The sequence below is a fragment of the Gavia stellata genome, chromosome 2 (genome assembly GCF_030936135.1).
Source record: "Gavia stellata isolate bGavSte3 chromosome 2, bGavSte3.hap2, whole genome shotgun sequence".
NCBI classification, from domain to species: domain Eukaryota; kingdom Metazoa; phylum Chordata; class Aves; order Gaviiformes; family Gaviidae; genus Gavia; species Gavia stellata.
The window spans coordinates 111,019,901-111,045,105 of NC_082595.1; the positions used below are offsets into that span (position 1 = coordinate 111,019,901).

The 25,205-nt window shown below is 41.0% G+C and overlaps 1 protein-coding gene across 1 annotated transcript in view; it reads right to left on the reverse strand.

Moving 5' to 3' along the window:
• Positions 1–22,730, reverse strand: part of HMBOX1 (homeobox containing 1) — a 60,507-nt gene extending 37,777 nt beyond the window's left edge. The window contains exons 1-3 of the mRNA XM_059835339.1: positions 22,718–22,730; positions 9,504–9,983; positions 7,655–7,740 (exon numbers count right to left, since the gene is read on the reverse strand). Of these exons, the coding sequence (XP_059691322.1) occupies positions 7,655–7,740; positions 9,504–9,970 (553 nt within the window). The 5' untranslated portion in view covers positions 9,971–9,983; positions 22,718–22,730. The remainder of the gene's footprint in view (positions 1–7,654; positions 7,741–9,503; positions 9,984–22,717) is intronic.
• Positions 22,731–25,205: the final 2,475 nt, after the last annotated feature.

The window sequence follows — 25,205 nt, forward strand, 5'->3', positions numbered from 1 at the left end:
GGATAGGTGTGTGTTGTTTCAAGTACAGAAGCTTACTGCTATTCAACAGAGGTCTGCCCACAAAACATACCCTGGTTTGGTTTTGTTTCTGATACATCTATTCATCTTCTAACACCCATTCCCAGCGACTGCCACAACTGAAAGAGCTCAGAAACAGCTGGGGCAGTCAAGAGTTGACTATCCCCAGGGCCCACACTGGGATATATAATTGAGTTTATACTACTAGGCAAGTGGAATTATTCAACCAAACACAACCCTTAGATTCTGCCAAGTTTACATCAATGAACTGTGGAAGCATACAAGTTAATACCAGAAGAAGTCAATGTAAGTTGATAAAACTCTCCAGCCCAAAACAAGGCTTCAGTCTAGTTGAAATCATGCAAGCTAGATGCCTGATTGCCAGTGAAAAGACCAAATTTTGAAAATTTGCAGCTCTTCACCTACTATTACGATTTATAAAAGCCATTTCTTTAACACAACGCTGTGGGACAAAAATGTTTGTGTCACACTGCTTTTGGCTGCATGGCTCCTATTAATCAACGGGTAACAGCACCATTAATTTACTTGTTTACTACAGTCCACTTACACTTATTGCAGTGAATTAGTGTTTGTTAAGTGTTTGGATAACAACGTAAGATATAAATGCAAAGCATTATTAGCTAAAATTATAAATAGAGAGTAAGTATCTTCAACAAGAATCATATAGTGGAAAATCCAAATTCTGCTCAAGAGGCTGCCTGATACTGTCATAAAGTGGTACAGATGTTAGCCACTTCAGACAATGTGCTCGAGACAAAGCAAAGGAGCAGGAGCCAAAAGATTCAAGCTGTGTATTGCCATGTCGACATTTGACTCATTGCGAGTCCTCGCAGTTTATAAAGTCACTTCTGCAAAAGGGAGCTTTGTAGAAGACATTGAGATGTACAGATTCAATGAATGCACTATAAATTCTTAGTACATTATCATTTGACTACAGATCTCATGAACAGCACTGCCATCCATAGCATTTTTTGCATTAGCAAAAAGCCCACAGCTGTTCTACTCTTTGGCTAGCAAACTTCTATAGCAATGCCACAAACCCAGGTAACATGTCAGGTACAGCTTAGGCAGCTGATCTTGCCTGTGGTCATAGGAATTTAGCAGATGACCTCTAGAAGATCCTTTAAGTCCCATTTCCTAGCATTCTTTTCTTGTTTTTATTACTCTCTTTCCCTGTTTCAGAGATCTGTGGTGAGAGCTGAGCTTCTTAAAGGTTTCCTCTACCTATACCACTCCTCCTCTTTTTGTTTTTAAGATATAAAATATCTTTCATCTCTACATCAGCTCGGTTTAGAGGCCCCAAAACTGTGTATTCCAACAGCCTGACTGATTCAAGGTCACATGCAAAGTCCGTAGCAGAAGAAATGATCCAGGCTCTCCTACATTCCAGTACAGTGTCTTAATCACAAACCCATCCTTCACCCCTTTCAGTTAAAAAAACCCCAAATTGTCACATCAGAGTTTCTTGCATCTCAAGTGGGTTTTATTCAGTTGACTCACAGGGACAATGACTAGTACTACCACCAGTACCATCCTGTCACATTATCTGTAATCATCCTACTTTAGGAAATTGCACTGGCAGGAAAAAAGAAATCATCCTGCTGCCAGAAGCAGATTAATGAAATAAGTTCTGTGGAGTACTGAAAATCCAGCTGTCTTGAGGAAATTCACTCACAAACTGAACCATGGACCTCAAAGACGACTGCCATCCTCTGGGCTCAGCATCAGCAGGGACACGAACACATTGTAATGAGCACAACTGGTCTTCTCACAGAAAATACTGAGGATAGAAGTGGTAATCACAAAGGACTCACACTGACTTCTTGTATCACGTGTCACTCCTTCCCATAGCAGGTTACAATTCATAATTATAAACAAAATGGAGATGGCAGTACATTCATGCTCTTCTTTCCAGCCCCACTCTCTCCTACATAAATTATTTGGGGAAAAAATTTCCCTTTCAAATACATAAAAGAAAATGGCAAAATGCATCATCAAGAGAAGGCAACTGGAATCTGCAGCACAAATCTGCTCATAGCCCTCAAAACTGCTATTCATCAAGTCTTTGGTAACTGGTTTTCACCTTCACAGACAGATTTCTTCAGTGACTCTACTTTGCATTTCTTTAATGTTTCTTTCAGGAGAGATTTTTTAGAAGCACCTGGAATACGTTAGATTTGGAGAGGAGAAGAAAGTAACCGACTGCTTACAAACTGAAGAATTAAAACACAAAGTCCTAGATTCATATAATATGTGCTTGCAAAGGACATCTATCAATTTAGGAGATTAGCAAAGCTTGTTTACAGAAAACCTGCAAAGATCAAAATCATAGAAAAACAAATCCTTCCCTTGTGTTGTCATGAGTGTAAAAAAAAAGGAAAGAAAATGTTTTTCGAAATGCAGTTTCTTGCCATCTCAGATGATCAGTAATTCAGTAATTTTCTGAATTCTCTTCACAATGGAGCTAGTTAAGTTTCATCCCTGTGTGTAGGTTCCAAACCTTAAGGGATTTTATTTATGTTACAGCAGTGCTTCAAGGCTGCCCTCCTGCACTAGATGCTGTGTGTGTTTAGCATAGTATAAAGCTAAGTCCTGAAGATCTCATATCAATTAAGACAGAGACAGTAGGACAGGGCTAGATTGTACAAGCAGAATAACGGGGAAGGTTAGCAGAACTGCACACTGGGAAGTTCTATTTGTTATGTATTTTTTTAAAAAATGACCTCTGCATTTTATTGTTGTTGATTTTTTTTTTTAATGGTGGTTTAGTTTTTATGGTACTAGCCTAAGAATTGAGAAATCTGAATTCAAATTCCTGCTCTGCCACAGACTGCTTCCACTGTGACCTCAGGGAAGTAAGGATTTTTTTTGTTCCTTCACTCCCTATGTGTAGAAAAATGGAAAAGGTAATATTTCCAAACCTCGCAGAGGCATCATCCATCAAAGCATTTAGCCTGGCTGCAAAGGGCTTGTCTATGTATACTCCTCCCTCTCTCCTTTACTGGAGTACATAACAGAAAGACGTTAGTTCGAAAACATTTCCCCCGCCCTCCATCTACATTTGGAAGCTAAGAGACAGCATCTCTTAATGAGTTTACATTTATCTCTTTATCCTTTGCCTTCTGACCGTAACTTACTTGGTACCCAGATACAATTCTGGTGGCAATTAAAGCAAATTGCAGCACACTACTTCAAATTACTGTTGATAAAAATTTGGCATCTCACCTGCCACATGTAGGGCCAAATACCTACCTCTGAGCAAGCTGCAGCTATGTTAAAAGGAGCTTCAAATAACAAGATAGGAAATTCAGCAGGAACTATTATTAGCTCCTGTTTATACTGTCATTTTTCTTATCAGTAGGAGATTATTTATACAGAGCCCAACCCAAGTGCTTCTTGTTTATCTTATTACAGACACCATTAAAAAAGTTTCTATAAAAAGCAGCTCCTGTATTTAGGACCAGCACTAATAAGTGTTATGCTAGGTTTTTGCTTCTTATCAATCATTCCTTTATTTTTAAGTCACCACTTAATACCCTGTTACTATTTTCCAGTCTGCCCTCTTCTCCCAGTACACAAGGCAGCCCTGTAGAATGTCTTCCAGGTTTAATTTTCCCTGGCAGATTCATTATCTAAATGACTTTTAAAGTTTCTAGTAATTTTATAAAGACTAAGAGAGCCTAAAAAACTGTTTTCCAGCAACAGCTGACTTTAACCTTCAGCTCCGCATTCCCCTCTCACGTATCCTCCCCTCTCCATCATTTCCCATCCCCTTGCGCTGCAGCACAGGAAAAACACAAGGAAAAGCCGTTTGCTGTTGCAGAGTCTGTAAATGCAAGGCTGCTCAGTGTGCTTTGTTCAGTTGTGGCTGATGTAGGAATGTGTATTCTATAAGTGCACTGCAATATTAGAATTAACATGAGAAAAAGGAGAAAGATCTTTCTGAATGAAATCCTAAATGGCTTGAAGAATTAGTGAAAGAAGGTAAAATGGAAGTTTCAAGGGGCAGAAGTTGCAGCAGAGGTTCCTGCACCAAGGCCAGAACACGCAAGATACAGAATGGGGACAAATATGATCATACGCACAGGGAAAACATGGCACTCTCTGATGAGCTAGTCCAACACCTGCAATTTGAAGACATGCAAATACATTGGTTTAGCTAAAGTTCACCACTTATATGTCCAATTTGGCCAACTTCAAATCCAGCTGTAATTAAGAAAAGGAAGCAAAGTTTTAGGTTCCTAACTAAAGGTCTAATATCACTCTGCTCAGATGCACTTTTACTCCTTTCCCCTCTCCATGCCATTCTCCCCTCCCATTACACACACGCACAATTTTTTAGAGTAGTAAAGAGATTGAAAGGAGAAAGTTGACAGCATGGGTAGCCAAGCCAAACAACTCTCCTTCTGGACAGAGCCAGCCATAAATTTTTCATTTCATTGCTTTCTTGCCTCTCTTTCCAGGGCAGAAGAGATGAACCTAAAAGCTGAGGCCACACTACTCTGCACGTATTGCAAGCGCTAAACAAATGACTTCCAGCTGATGCAGAGTGGTAGCCAGTGGACAGGCAAGTCAAATATGCCCAACATCTGCACTGCAGCCTCCAGAAACAGCTTGCTATGGTTGTATTACAGCAAACAGTGATGGAGGTTGTAAGCACACCAGCCTCTGTGGGTTGCTGACCTGTTCTTGTAGCATTGCCCCCTTTCACGCTCTTTCACAGCCCCTTTGTTGGCCAGAACAGGGTTCCACCTCGATGTGTAATATAATAAAGAGGACCCTGAGACACGGATCACTGGATACTGAACAGTATTCTGAAAAGGTATCACTTCACTCTCATAGTCCTCCCCTACGCCATCTCCTACTGACCACTCTTTGGATTTTATTTATCTATTTTTCCTCTTGTTTATGGAATGATTTACAGAACAGCTTTATCAGTAAGACTAAGCCTGTAAATACTGACATGATACCATTTGGGATCATATATTCTGCAAAGTATTATCTCTGTCTATACAAACTGCTTTTTTAATGAACCTAAAGTGGTTCCCAGGCCTTCCTCGTGAGCCTGTTTCATAGCAGAATAGGAAGGGATGTTGGATACATCTGAAGAACACACAAGTCAACTAGCACTCATCAGGCCTAAGACAAGTCTGGAAGTAAGAGCCCTGGGACACATGCTTTCTGTTCTGGGCCTCTGTCCTGAGCTATTTTCAGTCACTCTTCACCGTACTGTGCTTTTGAAAGGAAGCTGATGTTTCTGCCGGTAGCGCTGAGCACAATCTTCAGTCTGGTCCCTTCAAACATCTCTTTGAGATTTACTATTTCTTTCAGATAAGCCGTAACTATGTACTTAATAGTGGCACATAAGTACTACGCATCTGCTTACACAACAAGGCTATGGGTTATATTTAAAATGAATCAGCTCCCACAGACCTTCCCACCAAGCATATGGAGGATGACAGTTCAACTGCAAAGGGTAGCGAGAGGAAGAGACTGGTGCGTCACAGTGCAGCACAAGCCTTGCAGCTATCTCTGCTTGAGAAACTGCATCATGTGCAAAATACCACTTTCTTTTCTTATTTGAAAGGTCTGTGGAAACACTACTGGGTCAGCTGCAAAAGGACATAGCCACTTAACCTTTAGATCTACCTGGTTTCCCATTGATTTGACTTGAAACAAGATACTATCACGGCGTCATTAGTTCAGTCTTCATTCTGTCCCACTGACAGGCTCGAAAGAGACGTCTAGTAATATTTTCACTGATCCCTCTGTGTGCGCATTCTGTGTCTCCATGTTACGTAGTAGGGTTGAGTGGATGGGTGAGAAACTTAGTCAACCATGTATGAAATGGATGGTGTCCTTTACTCATAGGAGGCACAGCCTGGCAAAGACAGTGAAAGCTCCCAAAGGCTAAATGCCAACTTAATGACTTCAACAACTGAAATCCAAGAGAGCAGATTGAGGATGGAAGGAGCAAAATGACCAGGTGTGAAGAGGCTGGTCTTGACTTTGCTACAGTCTGCCTGCAGGGGTATCAAGACACCTGGCTAATTATAATTAGATCAGTTCCTTCTACTGATACAGACTCTGTCTTGGGTTTGGCGTGGTGATTCTGACTCAAGGGCCCTGCATACAGTAATCCCACTGCCAAAAAAAATATGCTGGCTTGTTTTGGAAATACTCTTTTTCTGCCATTTTTTCCTCTTTACATTACTTCTCTTGAAGGGGAAGCTAGTTTGACTTGCTGGTAGACGTGAAGGGTGCTATACAGAGGTTAATTCAGAGACGGGTTATTACAGGACTATACTCAGGCACGGACTGCGCAGAAGTAAGGGAGTGACCCCCTAACTACCAAAACTTCAGAGTTGGTACAATTTAAGCAACTAGACTTAGCATTTAATTTTTGAAGTACTAGTGCTAACATCTGATAAGGCTAATAACATTCCTTAGAGTTACACAAAATCTTAATCTCATGATTTTACAGATGAAATTGAAACCAGGGAAGGACGAGTAATTTTGCCCAAGATCACAGAGAAGAGTTGGAGACGTGGAAGGAATTCCTGGCTCAAACACCTGTTTCTGCCTGCCTACCGCAATTGCTAGCATGTCTGCAAACCCAAATCTCCCAGACGGATGGGTTCTTATGACATGTCAAATACTGGAAATATCATAAAAGAACAACTTCCCTCCTGCTGGTTTGGCATTCCTAGTCATCAAGGAACCTTAAAACTGATGTATTTCAAGATCTTTATTCAAGCTTGGGTTTAGAAACGAATAAATTTTATAGGTATAACATGGGATTGAGCTATCTGTATTTCATCATCAAGTCTTCATCCTAAATATGCTACCAGCTATGCTGTTCTGGACAACCAGTTGAGCCTGTAAAGGAGAACTAATAGCAGCCCACCCCATGGAGAAGCAGTAAGACTTCATTACTCTTTGTGTAAAGCTCTGGAAACACACCCAAGGAAGAAGATATCACTGCAGTCTGTTCACTTGTCCTGAATGTGAAAGACAGAAGGTACAGGGCAGAGGGCAAAAAGAGAACTACTTCTCCTTCTAGGTAAAATCTGAGCTAATATGGTCACCCCCTCAACCTCACATTTGATTTTCATTAATCGTGACTCAAAAGCAAGTGGTTGAAAAACTTCAAGCTATCATAATCTGACTTCTGGATGTAGTGATACCAGCTATAGCTGTGTCTCCTGACTTTTCATATACATTTTATAATATAAATACATATTATATATCTCTCTCCCTCCACACATAGAGATGCAGATACGCATCTATTTGCCGCACTCAACAAACAATTTAAGAATTAAGGAAAACCATTTTCATTTTAAGATAAGAACTTCGGGCTTATTATAATGCTGTAAAATAAAATCTGCTAGCACAAGCCACAGAAAAAGAGAAAAAAAAAGTGATTCACTGGGGAAGTTCCATGATGTGCGGGACAATGGGTCTTAAATCAAAGGCATACATTATCATGACTAAGCTGACAGATCTGCACTGCAATGCAGAAAGCCAAGCAATATATTCCAACATCTGCACTGTGCACAGATAGGCAGTTAGACACAGTTTCCCAAAATGAAGAAAGGACTCCCTGAGCTCTTACCTGTTACCTGTGCAACAACTGCTTGGGAAATTCTCCGATTGGCTAGGAAGGCTTTGATTTCCTCCTTTATCACACTGCTGTCCCTCCTACCAAAACAAAAAACAAAAGAAAACACAAAAAGACGGACAGACCAAAGTGTACTTTGAAGATGCAAAATGGCTTTCTTTCCTTTATTTAGGGGACGAGGAGTGGGGAAGGCAGGCAGTAAAATAGTCAAAGTGCCTCACCAGTGGACACTTCTTTTAACAAGTGTCACGTTTGATCAAAGTACCCTAGCAGCAGAATGGATGACTCATGTCCTATATAATTCATATTAGGTGCAGCACTGCCATATGGAATGTACAAAGTTTCATTACACAGGGATGAATAAATCTCTCACACCAGCATAAAAACCTCAGTCATAAAAATGAGGCACAAAAATAAAAAGTAAAGGATAGCAGGGTCTGCATGGTTAGCTACACAAATGAATATACACACGCAAACCTTCTCCAACCTTTCAAAGAAAAGTCCCAAAGGAGGAAAGATTTTGCAACCTCTATCCCTCGACCCCTACTTCCTTAGTCCACAGCTTGCACTGAATGAACAAGGGCCAGTTATTTAAAGCCTTTGTATGATTTTTACAAGGTGTGCAAAGACAGTTCAGAAGGGACTAAAACTGTGCTAAAAAGAAAACAATTTGGAGGTTGCACAGTGACTGTGATATGCAGCAAGTTTCAATTGCAATAAACACATACTTTTCCCTCCTCTTCCTCCCTCCCTTCCTGAGAAGGGCAGACAATTAAAACCACACTTTATTAGGCTTTATTATTTGGTAATTTCCCTTCCCCTTCTCCTCTCCTGCCCCAGCAGCATTCAAGGCAGATTCAAGCTTGCAAATATAAATGCAAAATAAACGCTATGTTCGCTATGTTGTGGGTTCATTTTTATTTCTGTACCCAACACTCATCCTCCATATGCCTGCAAATAAAAGTAGTTTCAGTTTAAATAAGCACTAAAAGCATTACCTGAGACTTACTACATGGCAACCCAAAACTCAAAGGAACGATTAAACTTCAGCAATGGGAACTCCTGCACGCTGCCATACTCACCACCTTCCTGCATTATTCCATTATCCTGCAGCCGACAGTAAATGAGGTTGATCGGCTTTTCTTACCGCTCATCTCTAATCCCCCAAAAGCCACACCTTTACCCTAAATCTCCAAACTACTTCAAAAATATTTTCATCCTGGAGCTTATAGACTCTAGTTCCCTCATAGGTACTTCATAAATGTCGCGATTTTGGGGAGAAAAGACATTCCAACATTATGACCAAAATAGTTTTGAGACATTTGGCCTTTCCTCTTATTTCTTTTTGCTATCAAGCCCACTGACTCTGACTTTCATCCTCAGTGGCATAGTCCCCTCCTTTCATCTTTGCCATAATGCTGAAAAGGAAGCCACTAAAAGTAAAGGAAGGTCAGTCTGGGGAAAAAAAAAAAACCACAACTGGTTCTCACTAAAGACTTCTGCTTCTTCTTTATTATTTGTTTTTTCCATGTGAATTGACACTCAGAAGTCTTCTGAATAAGAGTAGGGTGGAAATTTAGTGCACTAACATCAATTTCAGTTTTTGGTACAGCATGGAAAAAAACATTTCAGCAGTAAAACAGACTGTGGGATACCCACACAAGGCGAGGGGTTGTCTACACAAGACTAAGAGGCAGACGAGAAGTATTGAGATAGTGAGCATTAGGGAATTACCTTTCTTGGTAATACCTAGCACTACTACAGCAGTCCTCCAACATGCAGATTTCCTCTGAGGGACTTCTCACTCTGACTTTCCAAACTTTTTACAAAGACTTCTACTAACCTCATCAGTTCCTCCACTTTGTCATCAATGTCCAAGTCCTCTTCAGAAGCTTCAAAACTATATGACCTTTGAGCCAAGCTGTTTGCAAGTGGGTAGCGGGTAGGTGACATCTTCCCGTTGAATGCAGACAACCTCTCGTTACTCTCCCTCCCGTTCTGGTTAGTAGTGCAAGGCTGTGGGGAGGTATCGTAACTGTTGCTCGGTGATGGGGACATCCCAGAATGCTGGGTCTGTGTTGAAGCTGTGGCTGTAGAGGAAGATGCTGGGACATTGTTGGTACTGTTGCTGTAGGAACCACCTCCATAGCTAGACCTTCTTCCAAATTTGTCACTATGCTCTTGATCAAGACGATCCAATGTTTCCAGTGCATGGAGGATTTCATGTCTGGTCATTCCTGTACGTCTCAGGCGCTGAAGCAGGTCTATCTGCTCTATGGTAAATCTTGGTTCGTCTGTGTAGTGAGACATGGTTTCCAGCAGACTGAAAAAACAACAGGTAAAATGAAAAACAAATACTTCAGTTCAATAGTTCTCTGTGGTACACAGAAAGTACCTTACATGCAGGAAAGATCAATTCTGGTCCAAAACTAAGTCACAGACATGACAGAGCTGGCAGTCCAACAGTCCACCTCCAAACAAGCTCAGCAGGCAATCTCCCATGAATGCTAGTCTCACTACGTAGCAGAAGGGCTTACTTTCTTTGAAGTGCTCAAATAGCATTTCTCTCTTCTACTAGCATTCTCCACACCTTCCTACAATAAACCTGCAGTTAGTACCCTTTTGCTTTTGATAAACTGCTGCTACAGAGAGACAGTGGTTGCTCAGTAATTAAGGCTGCAACGTGATTTCAGACAAAATTTTGCCATTGCTAAGCATCCATCAGACAGAAAGCCCAGATTACAAACCGGTTAAGTCAAGGCCAGAGGTTGAGTTTTTCTGGAGAAGTTTTAACCAGTTATGACGTGAGATTTGTGAATCTCAACTATTTTGAATCTTAAGTACGAAGAGTTCAAGTTGCCCTAACTTTTTGTTGTGACTTGAAGAAAAGAAGATAAAAAACACACCTAGTGGACATTCTAGCTGCCTGCAGGACCAAAGTTGATTTGACTGAAGTCCCATTTCTGAAGTTCAATTTCTGAAGTTAGTAACTTTTGAACCTGGAACGTTGTCACAGATCGCCTGCCCTAACAAGGGAAGTGCAGCACATCCAATTACTACTGAGCTTTCATTTAAAGAAATAACTCTACAGCCTATTTATTCCTCTCCAAAGACAGGCTTCTCATGTAACTCAATCATCATGGTGGCTCATCAAAAGCGTTTTTAACTCCTAAACTTCCCAAGGTGCCAGAACAATGAACATGTATTTGCTGCAAACCCCAGAAATAGAACTGAAAAATCACAATATGCTCCCTTAATCTCTTTTCCTAAGTCTCCTCACTACAGATCCAAATGGCATACAAATGACAAGATCACCTCCTTCAGAACTCAAGATCTTGAGAAGAAGGGCAGACAGAACTTGGCAAAGACATCAAGGCATTTTCCATCCTTCTTGTGAATCTTCTTATGAGTCAAGGTTTTATTACAATTCCTGCAGGAGAGCAGGGTGAAGAGATCACTCAAACGCCAGGAGACATGACAGAGCTAATATACAATCCCCACAAGTGAGCGCAGACAAACAGCAGCCTCAGGAAAGTCAAGTAAGAATTCCAAGGACCCTATGAAAACCATGAGAGGGATGATGGCTGTCACAATTATGCTAGACCTTCCAGGGACAGGGCTGCCTATTTCTCTCCACAAATTTTGAAGATCACTCCTCACTTCCATTTCTACACTGGCATAGAAAAGTCCCCAACAGGACCCACAAAGTGACAAAACTTTTTCAACTGCTGCATTTAGTCTTTTTTGAGATACGTGAATCACAGGAAAGTAAACCAAGCCCGTAGGTTTTGGGGGTGTACCAAGGGAATCTCTTCAGGGGAGTAACATCTCCCAACACAGACGTGACTAGGGACCAGGTCTATCCTTGAGTCAGAGGGTATAGCCATGTCAATACTAGTAAATTAAATAGTGCCCAGGAAGAGGCACCGTAGGATCTACACACAGTCGTCTGCAGCATTATTAAATCAATGTAACTGTCTTTGGCACAGTTTTGGTCCAGCACAACCACTGCACTCCGGACCAATTCGCAGGCTTTTTTCAAGATTTTGCATGGAGCAGAAACCACAAACACTCTGTTTGGATGCAGCCACTCAGTCTCAAGGCTGAGGGTGTCTGGTAGTATGGATGCGGCCAAGTGGCCCTGGGGCTGAAAAACAGCATGAAGAACTGGCTTGCTTAGTAGAGCTGTAGCTAGACTGTAGCTGTACAGACATGGTGCTACAAAGCCAGGATGCATAAATCCACAAAAATGGCATCTGCAGCCTGGAAAACATAGAAATGAGAAGAAGCTCCTATCTTTGGTCTCATAAAACAACTATCAAACCCCTTTTGTTGTTTCAACAGTGTGTAAGTGGGAGAAGGAAGCAGGAGGACAATCGAAGGGGATGACTCCCATCCAAGAAAATGACTAGGTGAGAAGACAGACAGACTACAGCCATGTAAGTGCTTCAGTCCAATAGGAATGTGCTGTCCTTTGGACAATTGATTACTGAAAACGTACAAGCCATTTTAAAATTTAAAGACAAGCACCCAGACTATTCTACTAAAAGGAGGGCGCAGCAGCCAATGCAGCAGTAGACTAGCAACTGACTGGAATTGTAACAACTGAAATTTGGAAGTCGCATCTCAGACTGAGACGTTGAGAGCTTGACAAGGAGCATTTGGAAACAGACACTGTGTTCTAGGTTTGGCCTCTGTGTTGGGGGAGGCAGGGCTGCTCAATCCTTTTCTCCAAGCTTTGTGAGAAGAGAAGTGTCACACTGACTTACTGACTCACATCACAAACTTCTGCACAGCCTGAAAGACCCCCACGTCAGCTCCAAGTGGCATGGTTTTGAAATATAAAATCTCTTCTTAAACATCTGGCCTTGAGATGGTTTTCACTAGATAGTCAGCTTGCCTTTCCTTACAGATAAACCCATTTTTGTGATTTCTTACCTGTATTTCTCATGTCACCATTTCCTGGATCATTTTTCTGTCAACACCAAGTGTCATGTGCTCAAGTACTTGTTGAACTGGAGGATTTAGTGAACCCAAACCTCCACCCAGAATTATCTCTACTCAAAATTCCTACTTTACTGACTCTTTGACATTTAATACCAAAACATACTTTAGATTATCTAGTTTGCTCTCCAGCTTGTCACAGACTTAGAAACCCAAAACTTTTGTCCTTCTAGCCCTGTGAACCGAAAAGCTCCCATCTGACAAAAGCATGACTTTCCAGATGGCTTCAAAAATGTCAAGCAACACAGAACTTACCATTTCCTGCAGCAGTTTGTTGCCACAGCCAGTCATTCCCTTTAAAATTTGGGTGTGATCCCTAATTTGTCTAAAATGCCTGGGCTGAGATTCCAGATCTGGGTTCCCACGCCAAATTAATATCCTTTAGTGAATTACACATAATCCTTTAGTGAATCCTAAGTATCCTTTAGTGAATTACTAGTGAATTACACATAATGAACTCCAGTGTTCTTACATGCAAGAGAAATGGTTGACCTTCTGTCGTACACGGCTGTATGTGGGAAAGTGATCTGGCCTCCAGTTTGTCCCATTTCGATGCAGCAGGGATCCGCTGCGCATGTGCAGTAATGAGGAGGAACTTCCGAGGGTGGCAGAGCACTGTAACAGGCTGCCCAGAGAGGTTGTGGAGTCTCCTTCTTTGGAGATATTCAAAACTCGCCTGGACGCATTCCTGTGCAACCTGCTCTAGGTCAACCTTCTAAGCCGGGGGTTGGACTAGGTGATCTCCAGAGGTCCCTCCCAACCCCTATCATTCTGTGATTCTGTAATTTCAATCGCCCAGGGATACAAGGGCTACTGGACAAGGCCACCCTCTGCCCTAAGAATAAGATATTCAATGACTTCCAATTTGTGTTCTGTCCTACAGAGTCCTGTTAATCTGTGGACTGCTGCTAAAAAGGTTTGCAGAAATTAACCTAAGAGCAGCAAACCTATTGTCAGATTAAATCCATTATACCATGTTTAACACAATCATTGGAAAAATGTTGGCAATTAAAAAAAAAAACCACCCACAAAGTCAATGCTCCCAGCAGTCTGTCTCTCCATGCAAGGTATCATTCTAGCCCTCCAACCCTCTTAGACAACTTCTGTATAATTTTTTATCACTTAAAAAGATATGGACACCAAAATCAGATACCGTATCTCACTGCTGGTCTCACTAATGTCATATACAGATGTAAAAACTGCCTTGCTTATACTTACATACACAGCATACATTACATCTGACATACTTCTTATTGGTCTTCTTGATTTTGAATTCTTACTCACATTTTCATGTGCTTTTCTACACAACCATGAGATCTAGAAACAATGCTTCTGAGTGAGTTTTATGTATTGAAAACAACTGCAGGAACTGGGAATTTTCCATTAAAAACCCAAAACAAATATTGCAAAACTTGGTATTACTGAACATGTTCCAACATTGCCAACTATCTACTGCTTTTTAATGAATAACTACAGTAACATTATTTAGAACTGTTATACTAGCAGGGCTTCAGTTATTTTCCCTTTTTAAAATATTTTAATAAACTTACCCTGTTTCAAGATCAATTTACAAACCAGTTAAGTAAATCAGCCATTTTAGAATCATCATAATTTCATTCACCTCATTAATTAATGGATATTCTCCACTACTTCATCCCCCCCATATGGCTGTAAGAGCCTCTTATCCTCCTGAACTCCTCTAGCTAGCTGTAATTCAATTTGCTTCCCCCCTCTTTTTCCTTGTGAAATACAATCAACTGCAAAAGTAACAAGAAGTAAAATAAGATAGGGACAAGCAGAATGATTGGGGGTGTGCAGGAGAAAATAAAGATAGCAAATACTTTCTCTGAGAACAAAGACTGTGGACCGACTGCTTTGCTGTGGTCAAACTTTGGCAAACTTTGCTGCCAGTGTAGCAAAATGTCCTCAACACTAGCAGATCTTAGCTTACAATCACATGTTTTATCTTCTGATCAGTTAGCAAAACTCACCAGTTACAACGGGCTGTCAGATTTCCTTGGGGAGATAACTAAAAAAGAGACCCAACCCAGGGACAACTGCCATGCATTTTTCTCCCTGAAATTTTGAACGCAAGACCTCTAGCAAAGTACTGATTAAGCTCAAAACTAACAACTGAACCTGGCTCTCAAAATGAATCAAGTTTATTTAGATCCTGACAGAAAAAAGGTAGCTTAAAGTATCAAACTTATTTACATTTCTTGCATTAAGTTGGCAGTCACACCCCGAGTAAGATGGCTCAATTCCACTTACTGCCTCTTGGTATCTATAAAGCATGAAAACTTCATGCTTATCTTTCATTGCTCAGCCAAAAGGAACCTGAGGTATCTGAGTATCAGCTTGAAGGGAGAACTACAAGGAGCTAAATAAAAAAGAACTCATATCTGTGGATTTGGGAGGGAAACTAAAATATCCAGCAGGTCTCAACCAGCCAGATGCAGGATCACTCTTTTTCACTTCTAACGCCACTTTCTGGAGTGAAGGCTGTTTAGGGGCATAATTGCTGTCAATACCATTGCTTTTCCTTGTCATACCACCAAGACTTATTTAGCCTCTTTTTTGTATGAATTTCACCCTGTAGATATGGGGCTCCCTCCCCACTTCGAAAGTACTGATCTTGAGTGGGGGCACGTGGCCAGATACAGAGTTGTTCTCTTCCTTCCTCTTCCTGCATCTCATAGGGAAAACTAAGGAGAAACATAGCAAGGTTTTCTCACCTACTATCAGAGCCCAAGCCCACACAGATACAAGAATCATTTAACCAACACTAACCTTCTAGGTGATGGAACACAGCAGAATAATCCCATAAAAACAGCTATGAGCTAAGTCCATGTCCAATTGAACTTGCAGAAGTTCAAAGCAATTCAATTACCCGTTCGGGAATAAGGCCAGACACCAGCCTTAACACCTCTAACACTTGAGAAGATGGCTCTGGACTCTTTAATAATCGCAAGAAATCATTTTTTCCACTCTTCTACTCAGTGTACGTGAGTAGGAAGTACTCTAGCATCTCTTCCGCAGAGGTCCTTCTCCAAATTTCCATTAAAATTCACTGCTACATCTAATAAGCTTTGCAAAGCTCAAGACTTAGAAAACCAGTTGTGCTTTTTGATATAAGACCTATATTTGATATAATCTGCATAATATGGATGTGGGCTAGAGCCAAAGTGTTCAGAACAGGATCCTAGGTCTGGTAATTCGTTTAAGAATGATTCTGATAAAGTCACATCAACTGTGGCAAACAGGATGGGGAGAGATGCCAACTTCTGCCCTTTGACAGACGGCATGAACTGCCGGTCCAGGGTAGGACTCTAACAGCACTACTTTGTCCTGTTAACAGCATCTCCAGAATTTGTAATCTTATCTTTTACAGCACCATCATTTTTTTGGAACTTAACACATACTTTCTTGGTGTCATTGAATGCAATCTTGCCCTTTAAATGGAAGAGCAAAATCGCAAGGTAAAGTGGCTTTTCAGCTGACATAGGTTATCGCAAAAAAATTATTTTCTACAACTAGTTAACTAAACAAGTGTTTTAACTATCACAGTCTTTCTCACAGCTTGAACTCCATAGCCTGCCAGTTTTTTCATGTGTGTATGTGCATATAGTACTAGTGAGAACTGCTATCTGAACAACTGTGGAGATGGATGTCCTCCAGCTATTAAAAACATAGCAGGGAGAGCAGCTGTGCTGGCTTTGCATGCCCAGTCCCCAGACCACGCACCAGTGTAAGGATCCTTGCTCGGTATGACTGGGCTCCTATGTTTCCCTTCTATGTGAGGTCTCTGATCTAGACAACAAGCAAAAATGGGTATTAAGGATGGCATTGCTATTTCCAAAGGCAATATAATTTGCTTATCAACTGGACTGATATTCACAACCTAATTCACAAGACATACTGCTCCGGATGCTTTCTATCACAACCAGTGACTACAAAGAAACTCCACTTCCAGCTGCCCAGTCTGCTAATTTTTCAACTGTGCTTTATATTATGGCAAGCTTGTTTCTCTCTCCATACATTTTTATGAAGTCCAAGGACCCAAGCAAAGTTTCATTCAATCCTCCTTCCTTTTCTACATCTCACCCACCGTTACCCATCCCAAAGGAGGCAGCTGGTTCTTACAAGATGCTCAAGAGAGGGACTTTCATTCTGAGCTATAGCTGTTCCACAAACAGAGCAATTGATGTATATCGCAAAGTAAACAGTGCACACCATGCACACACATTCAGAAGCAAAGACTGTGACCCATCAAGTGCAGCTCTAAGGCGCTGTTGGAACAAAATTGGGACATTCAGGGCATAACACTATCTAGTCTTCTGAATGTCAAGCCTCGGACTTCTCTGTTCTTACTGAACAAGTGCGTGTCCTTTTATTCACAGCCAATTTAAGTATTTCAGAAACACCCAAAGCTTTGCACCATATTAAACAAAGCTGCCTTCAAAACAGTAGTTGATGCTATGAATTCTGGGGCGCAACAGCGGATTAAGGATCTGACTCATCTGAGCCAACACTTATGCTCATCAGTTGCAACTCCAGTATTTTCAGTGGAGTTGTACCAGTTTTCAAGAGAGAGAAAAAAAAAAAAAAATCAGGCCTCAAGTGCTCATCATGTCAACGAACACAGAGCCATCGTTATCCATACGTTAGCATAATTATCTCCTGCAGTTGCATCTCTTAGTTCTGATTTTCAAAGAGGACTCTACTCCCATTCATCCTGATTCACAAACAAAATGTAATGCTTGTAATGACTGCTCTCATCCCAGGGAAACGAAAGCCTCACATTGCAGCAGGGAGTGAAATCAGACTACAAGCTGATCTATCGAGGTTAAACGTCACCAGTTCTGTTTATGAATGCAAAACACTGCCTTATGAATGCAGAACACTGCCATACGCTTTCGATCAAAATGGTGACAGTTAATAAGAGCAGCCTGAAACTTCTGAAAATAAATCCAACGTAATCAAATACTCACCGCTACACAAATTATAGAAGGCAAGCTGAGAGCAGAATATCAACACATCATTTCTTCAGGAGGCTTCAAGTTTCTCAGCTAGTTAAAGAGCCCCAAACCCAGATTCACTACTTCTACATAAGCTGTTCTTCCACTCAGTCTTTGAAATTCTTGACTGCCGATAAAATATTGTTTACTGGATGCTGGCACACTTGCAGTAAGCAAACCCTAGCAGTTTTGCCACTGACTGAACTTGGGTGAGTAACTTACTCTGCTTTATAGTATTCGCTTTACATCTTCGGGAAAGAGAGAGTGAACTTGAGATCGATCTTACAAGGCAAAAATATAATATAAATGCCAATTATTGTCATAATCCAAGTCTTACAAAAGGGACTGACCTCTGACTAAGCACAGGGCTGGGAGCCAGATACTTCTGAATTCTACTCAAGGCACAGACTGATTCACACTGACACTTTATCTGTCTAACCCTAACCTTCCCTACTTCTAAAATCTGGGTTTCCTACTATTGTTGCAATTCTACAGCAACGAGGTAGGAATTCAAACTCTGAGGCTGGATTCAAGGGCAGAATGACGATCAGAAGAACTAACAAACAGGGAGAAAAGCCGTAGTGGCAGCTGAGTGCTGAACCAGGGCCCAAAGCCCAAACCTATGCCAAGAGAAAAGGAGGAGCTCTTGGATTTGGGAGCTGAAGACTAAACTTTGGATATATAAGCTCTGCAACAGAATCAGGTCAGGACTTCTGCACCTGAGTTACACAGCTAAGCAAATCTCACCAACACACTGAAATACTGTCTTCAACCCACACAAAGAAACAGAGTCATTGTGGCAATAAAACCAAGATGTGGGCCTAACCTAGACACCAGACTGGCAAGACACATATTTTCAGCTGTCAAGATTACAGGGGTAGGTATACTGCAGTATTCTGCCTCCTCCGGTTCACTTCAGAATTTGATCCTTGTATCAAAATACAGGCAGAATCTCAGAATTCTTCTCTATTAATTCTGGTAGCTGGAGTATCTAAATCCTTGAAACACATCTTTCTATAGAATAACCAACCCTGTGAGGCATGGAAGTAAAACTGCTATTTTTTGCGACAAAGAGCTCACAGAAAGGGGCTGGCCTTCAGACAAGTCAAAATGACTTGTCCAAAGTCACACAGCCGTTCTGCAAGGCAGCAGACCAAGTGCCTAGCCAAACTTTGAGCATTTTCCCACCACACATACAGCCATCCTACAGGGTCCATCTATAGCATCAGATATGACAAGGTGTAGGACGAGTTTCAAGGAATGCCATCACCAGGATTTCCACCACCTCTCTTCCACATGTAAAGAAAAAGAGACATTCTGAAGTATTTCAGGCACCTTCGTTCTCCCTCAGGATCTATCACCAGCAGTAACAATTGACACACTTTCTTAAAAGAGAAATTTGTTACTTCAGAAAACTAAATTCCAAACCCAGCAAATAACTGAAACTTACCTATCCCTAATTAGTGCTTAACTACAAGCAAATTTTTTTTCCACTAGAAAACAGTTTGCAAGTGTAGTTTTACTGGCACGCAGTCTTAGTGAAGACAGAGATTATACTTGGAGAACAACTCAGGAATAGATAACAATGGCTCCTTAAAGAATGTAAATCATAATGGCAAAAACATGGGCTTTTGGCCACAGTTGCTTCCATATTAGAGTTTTATTTTATTTAAAAGCATTTCAAAAAGAAACACATGTCCTAATTAATGCTCTTAAAGCAACAAACATCTCTTTGTGTAGCCCAGACCTGAACTAGGGGAATTTCCTCTTGCATGACATAGAGAAGACCCAGTCTATATTCTTAGGGCAAGTCCAAATCTTTCTGTGCCCTGCTCAGAGCAGGAGAACACCTACAGATGCAAGTCCTGAGGCTGCAGATGCATGGGAGAGGGTGAACCAACCTACAACCTGCTCTTCTGCCCTTCTGCATAGCTCCAGGACTTGGTGGAAATCTCCACAGACCAGTTCAGTTCACTAACCCAAAAGGAAAATCAATCAGCCAACCAACCCACCCACAGCTAGTTTCTGTCTGGGTTAGCGAGCTGAATTAGCTTAGAGAAGGCTCTGATGATTGCTATTACCAACTCAATAGATGGGGACAAGCCAATCTGGCCAAAAGCAGAAGTATGCATAAGAGGCACACGTGCAACAAGATTTCTTTTAGGTCCCTTTCAGAATGGCTTAGCTGTCTGAAATAATGAATTAACTCATCTGGTTGATCTTAAAGTAAAACTAAGGGCTCAGACAAGACATTGTTTCAGTTAAGGAAGCTTAAAATGCCAACTGAACATTCCTACAGTCACCAACTATTTACACAACACCTTGTCACTAAAGACAAAAAGAGCAAATTAGCCGAGTCCTCTTTCACCCAAGTTTAATGAACATGTTTCGTGTCACATTTCAAGGAAGCTGGACAGTTAATGCAGCTCAGCTGTGCGGTGACTTTCTAAGCCACCCTAACTCCACTGTCTGTTCTTCAACGTGTGATGACTTTGGTATCGTTCACATACTCATTCCTTTCTTTCTGTTGTTTTTCCTAAATGATGACAAGGCTTCAATCTAGTCCTTTTTCATCTGCATTACTCATACTGATTTTCTTTCCACTCAGCAGGCTTTTACTCACTCCCAAGACAGCTCTGTCATTGCTGGCAGTTAGATTCATAAGCAGCGGCCTGATAATTCAGGTAAACTTTAAGTGACTATGTTGAAACTGTCTAGTTCTATCAGAAAACATATTTTGAGAGAGAGTTTGAAACATGCAACACAAATACTGATGGTCATATCTCACTATTAACACATATTAACTAATTAATACTGCCGTGAGCCTGCGAAGTACAAGTAATTACTCCCATTATATTTATGGAGAACCCAATAGAGATATACTTGGATTGGCTACAGAAGGACTTAGTTTCAGATAAACGACTCATTCTTGTGAGACGAAAATCAAGAGTCTTGTGTTCATACCATGCCTCAAATTCCTCTCGAGTACTGACTCTCATCCAACTGTGAATAAAAATTAGGTAGGTGAAATGGTAACTGCAGCCAGCTGCCTCCTTTGCACTTCTGAGAGAGGATGCTGCCCCATGGTAGGAGTGACCAAACTAGTCTCTAACCATGGTAGTTTTAAGACTGTTCAATTTTAATCTTATTCAGTATTTAAGTTAAAACTCTATTTTTTTAATAAAAAGACTCTGTTTTCTTCTTTCCCCTTCTGCTCACTTACCCTTTTTAAAAGTTATGTATGGTTTAATCTGGAACCTTTATACCTAAATGGGTCATCCTGGCCCCTTTCCTCTAATTTAATACTCGCTAATCCCCTCCAAATAGGGTCACCTCAGCCTTCTCTTCGTCAAAAATTGGTCACCTATACTTATATTGCATTCTCGATGACCGTATTAACTGCACATATACTGGAAGAAACTGAAAAAGCTGCTACTCCTCTGATGGAAGGTGGCAGCTGATTAACAGGTCACATCAATCTGCCACAACAATTCCAGAAAGCAACAGAACAACATGATATCAAACGAAAACTGCACAGGGGCAGAACGTGACTGAAATCTAGCTAAAGCACAGGAAATTAAAACGATATAATTCACAGTTTGGAAATTTATGTTAAGAGTCTGATTCCAAGTTAAAGCTGACAGATTGTCCTTGTGCTCACACAAAGCACAGAGGAGCTCTAAGATCACTCTGCAAACTCTGAATTACCAGCATAATAAAGATGCACAGGGCAGTGTGGCCTTACCTCCAGACTTCTTTCCTGCTGTGAACTAGATCTTTACAATTTCAAGTGGTGATTTTAATACTGAAATCCAACATATTTCCAGCTAAAAGAAAGAAGAGGAGGTAGCTCAGAGGACTGGCAACAAAGTAGGAAACCACTAGTTTTGAACAGAAGACTAAGCCACCAGCAACAGAAAACAACTAAGTAATGTCTGTATCAAGAAGTCTTTTTGAAATACACTGGTAGTTTAGTTTCCAACACAAAACCCCTGGCAGTCGTTACTTTTTACCATGACTCCCGCTACAGACGTCTGTGACTGCACTGCCACTTGCACTATGAATGTCCATGTGCTAGATGAATAATCTTCATCCTTGAAATAATCCATCTGGGAAAATCTGACTGCATTCACAGCAGCCCAGTTACTTGCTACCTATTCTGTAGGCAGGATTTCTCTTTCCAACTCAGCCTGACAGAAGGTACAATCAGAAGTCAAGAGGTCAAAGTATCTCAAGAATCTGATTGCCAGTGGACAAGCATTTGGTCATGCCTATAAAAGAGGTATGGGGAACAGTGATATAGGACTGCCCAGTGAGAGAGATGGATGACAGCACAGTACAGGTCAAGCCTTTCCTTTCAGCCTGACAAGCTTCAAACTTTGAATTCATTTGCTTATTTATTGAAGAAACAGCATGGATACCAATTACATTGAAGATTCATGAAAGAAGTAATTTAAAAGAACAAACTAACAGGCTCAAATTCAAGGATGAGATTTAGACAACTTCAATTCGTACTGGGATTCAAGACACAGCAGTGGCTGCTTGGACCAAAACATCCAATTCTAATGTTACGTTATTAGGTGCCCCAGGTTTTCTGCCTTTGCTATATAATATACTGCATTACTGGTGTACTTGTCCCCTTTCACCAAGCCCGTAGTGGTGCTAAACTCTCTTGCATAGCTCTGGTATCCCTTTCGTATGTTCAGTAGATGTATGGTGATCTCTCTTTTAACACTACTTTTCCTCTGACCAAGGCTGAGTTTCTAAGAACTGCATGATTTTCCTTCTCTTTCAGTGACAGAATATCAGCCAGACCAAGTGGGGAATTAAATGCTACTGTTCCCTGGTTTAAATGTCTAGCAAATACCAAACCAGTGGAACTCTCCAATTTAGCTAACTGCTGATAATCATTGTATCCATTTCTCTGCTCTTTTTAGACAAATTAACAGGAAAAAAACCACCAAACAACTCTTAATTTTTGTGGGGTTTTTTAGCTTGTACTTACACTACTGGAAAAGTTCTGAGCATACTTTACATGGGGATGGGACGTTATAAAGCCTCTTGAGGGTCTTCAGTGTTATTCACCATTCTGTAAGACACAATTAAAATATACAAAAACGTTAGAGATTTCTGTGAAAGGCAAATACATTCTGACTTCTTGTTATCTGGTGTACAGTTATACAACCGGCTTAGAGGGCAACCTTACGGCAGTTTCACCAGGCAGTAGAGCCAAATCACTTCTCGTTAAAAAAAAAAAAAAAACAAAACCACACACAAAGACAGGCGCCTTCAGGATCCTTCTCAATCACCCAACCCATCCTTCTGCTAAAAGGCAGTAGAATGTATACCGATCACTAAATATAACCACGGTTACGAAAAATGCTCCCTGGAACCACTGAATTTTCTTATATCATCTTTCAATTTTTATTTTTTAAATGGATAGTTAAAGCCTCACCCTCTTTCTTCCCTTTGCCTTCAGCGGGAGCTCTGACATGGTTTGCAATGTACCCACAGTCTTAAAGTCTGGTAAATAATCTTTTACATCCAAACAGCCTATGAATTACAACGACTCAAGTTATAAACGGATACTTTACAGATCTAAACAAGCCAACCAGGTGAGTATTCTGAGCTTGTGCACGCCCATAGGTTAAAAACTGGAAATGTTCAATCACATTACTCTGGCTAATCTGTAACTAATCCAGACCCATATATAATCACAGACATATACTTCAATGCACATGTAGATTCCTAAGGAGAAAGTTGATGACTGGTAGTGTAATCAGTCCAGAGACAAAAATTTAAATTACAATTGATTTCTTTTGGCCACAAGTAAATTAATCTATGCAATCATTTAGCCTTATGACAGTTACCTACCCTTTTAACTCACAAAAGCTATTAAAAGGATTATTTGGCTAACATACGCAAAGAGCTTAGAAGACAGGTACTATGTTCTGAAAAGGAATGACCTAATAGAATTTTCTTTAACTATCTCTGCTGATGTCTTTCTCTACAAACTAGCATGGACTGAAAGTGTTTCAAAAGTCAAACTATTAACCAATGGGAAAGAGAAAGGCAGATTATTATATCCAGGCTGATGCAGAAAGAACTAGAAGAGAGAATTTACACTTTGGTCTACGGGTGTACGTGGGCTGGAATAGAAAACAAGTGGGTAGAGTAGCACAGGAATTTGCATGGGATGATTTACTCTGCTCCGTAAAGAGATGTCTGTAATCTTAGCAACCAAGCCTTGTGGACGGACACATCTTGGCTCTTCTCAGTGGTTAAGAGTGGTCCAGACGCTACAGCATGACTCTTCCTCTGTCACAGCTGCTATAGGCTTTGGGGAAGAACTGCACCTATTCCAGATGGAGTCCACTGGGCATACACATACTATACCATCGTTTATGTGGCTTTTTTCTTTTTTTCCTTCCTGAAAAAACTTAGGCACTCTCAGGGCAAAAGGCTGGGCTGAATGAGCTTTTCCAGAAGTCGCAGCAGTCAGCTTCTGGCCACCAACTTTCCCAGGGGTTTCATGCCTGCCCCCACACAATTGCTCCCACCCAGATGCGGCAAAGGAAAGCGCTGGGTGTTTTTGGGAAGGGAGCTGCTGAGAGCTGGCTGCTGCCACTTCCAAAACAATTCATTTGGCCCACATCGAGGTCTTGAGTTGCCTTCTTCCTCTCCAGGAAAGGAGGTCACCAAGAGCAAGGTCACAGACAAGATGAGTGGTCCCAGCAAACCACCAGTCACGTACAGTGGCCTGGGAGAGAAATCGTGACAGCAAAGTACTGATGGATGGAAAAGACAAACACACAGGTCCCTTGCAGTCAGCCACCCCAAACCTTTTAAAGATAGTCCTACACCAAAACACTTCCCTGTTAAATCTCTTAACTGCATTTAAAACATTTTCCCCGAAGCAGTCACAAAAAATATGAGATCATGCTGTTGACTTATTGCCAAATTTGGAGTTTAATACAGAGAGCTGTTTTGTTTTCCAAAGATGAAAAAATTATACTTAAATATATACAAACTTTCTGAAGGTCAGAGAGGCTAATGATAGAGAACTGGATTTCTCAGAGAAAGATTTGCTTCCAGGGTGAGGAGTGTGGAAGAAGCAAAGAACAAAACCCACAAAGGAAAGAAAAGATCACCTTCCATCATCGTGAAACGCAGTATTAAAACTAGAACATGAGGAGATGAGATAAAGAGCCAAAGAAAAGGCTGCAGTAACTCAGGTGTGAGATGACAAAGGCAGGACAATGATATTAGTAATACTAATGGAAGAGAAAAAAAAAAATGGTACAGACCTCAGATGTTATAAATGAAGAGCCATTAGGATCTAGCCCAAATCTGGGATGTGAACAGAGGAGGAAGGAACTTTTCCAAGAGACTCCAGATCTGTGAGCGCAGACAGAGGATGATAGCATTTCAGCAGAAATAAAGAGGAGAGAGTTCATGAGAAAATAAGAGGAATTCTCAATTTTTGCTATGTTAAAGGTTGAGGCAGCACTATTACAGTCTGA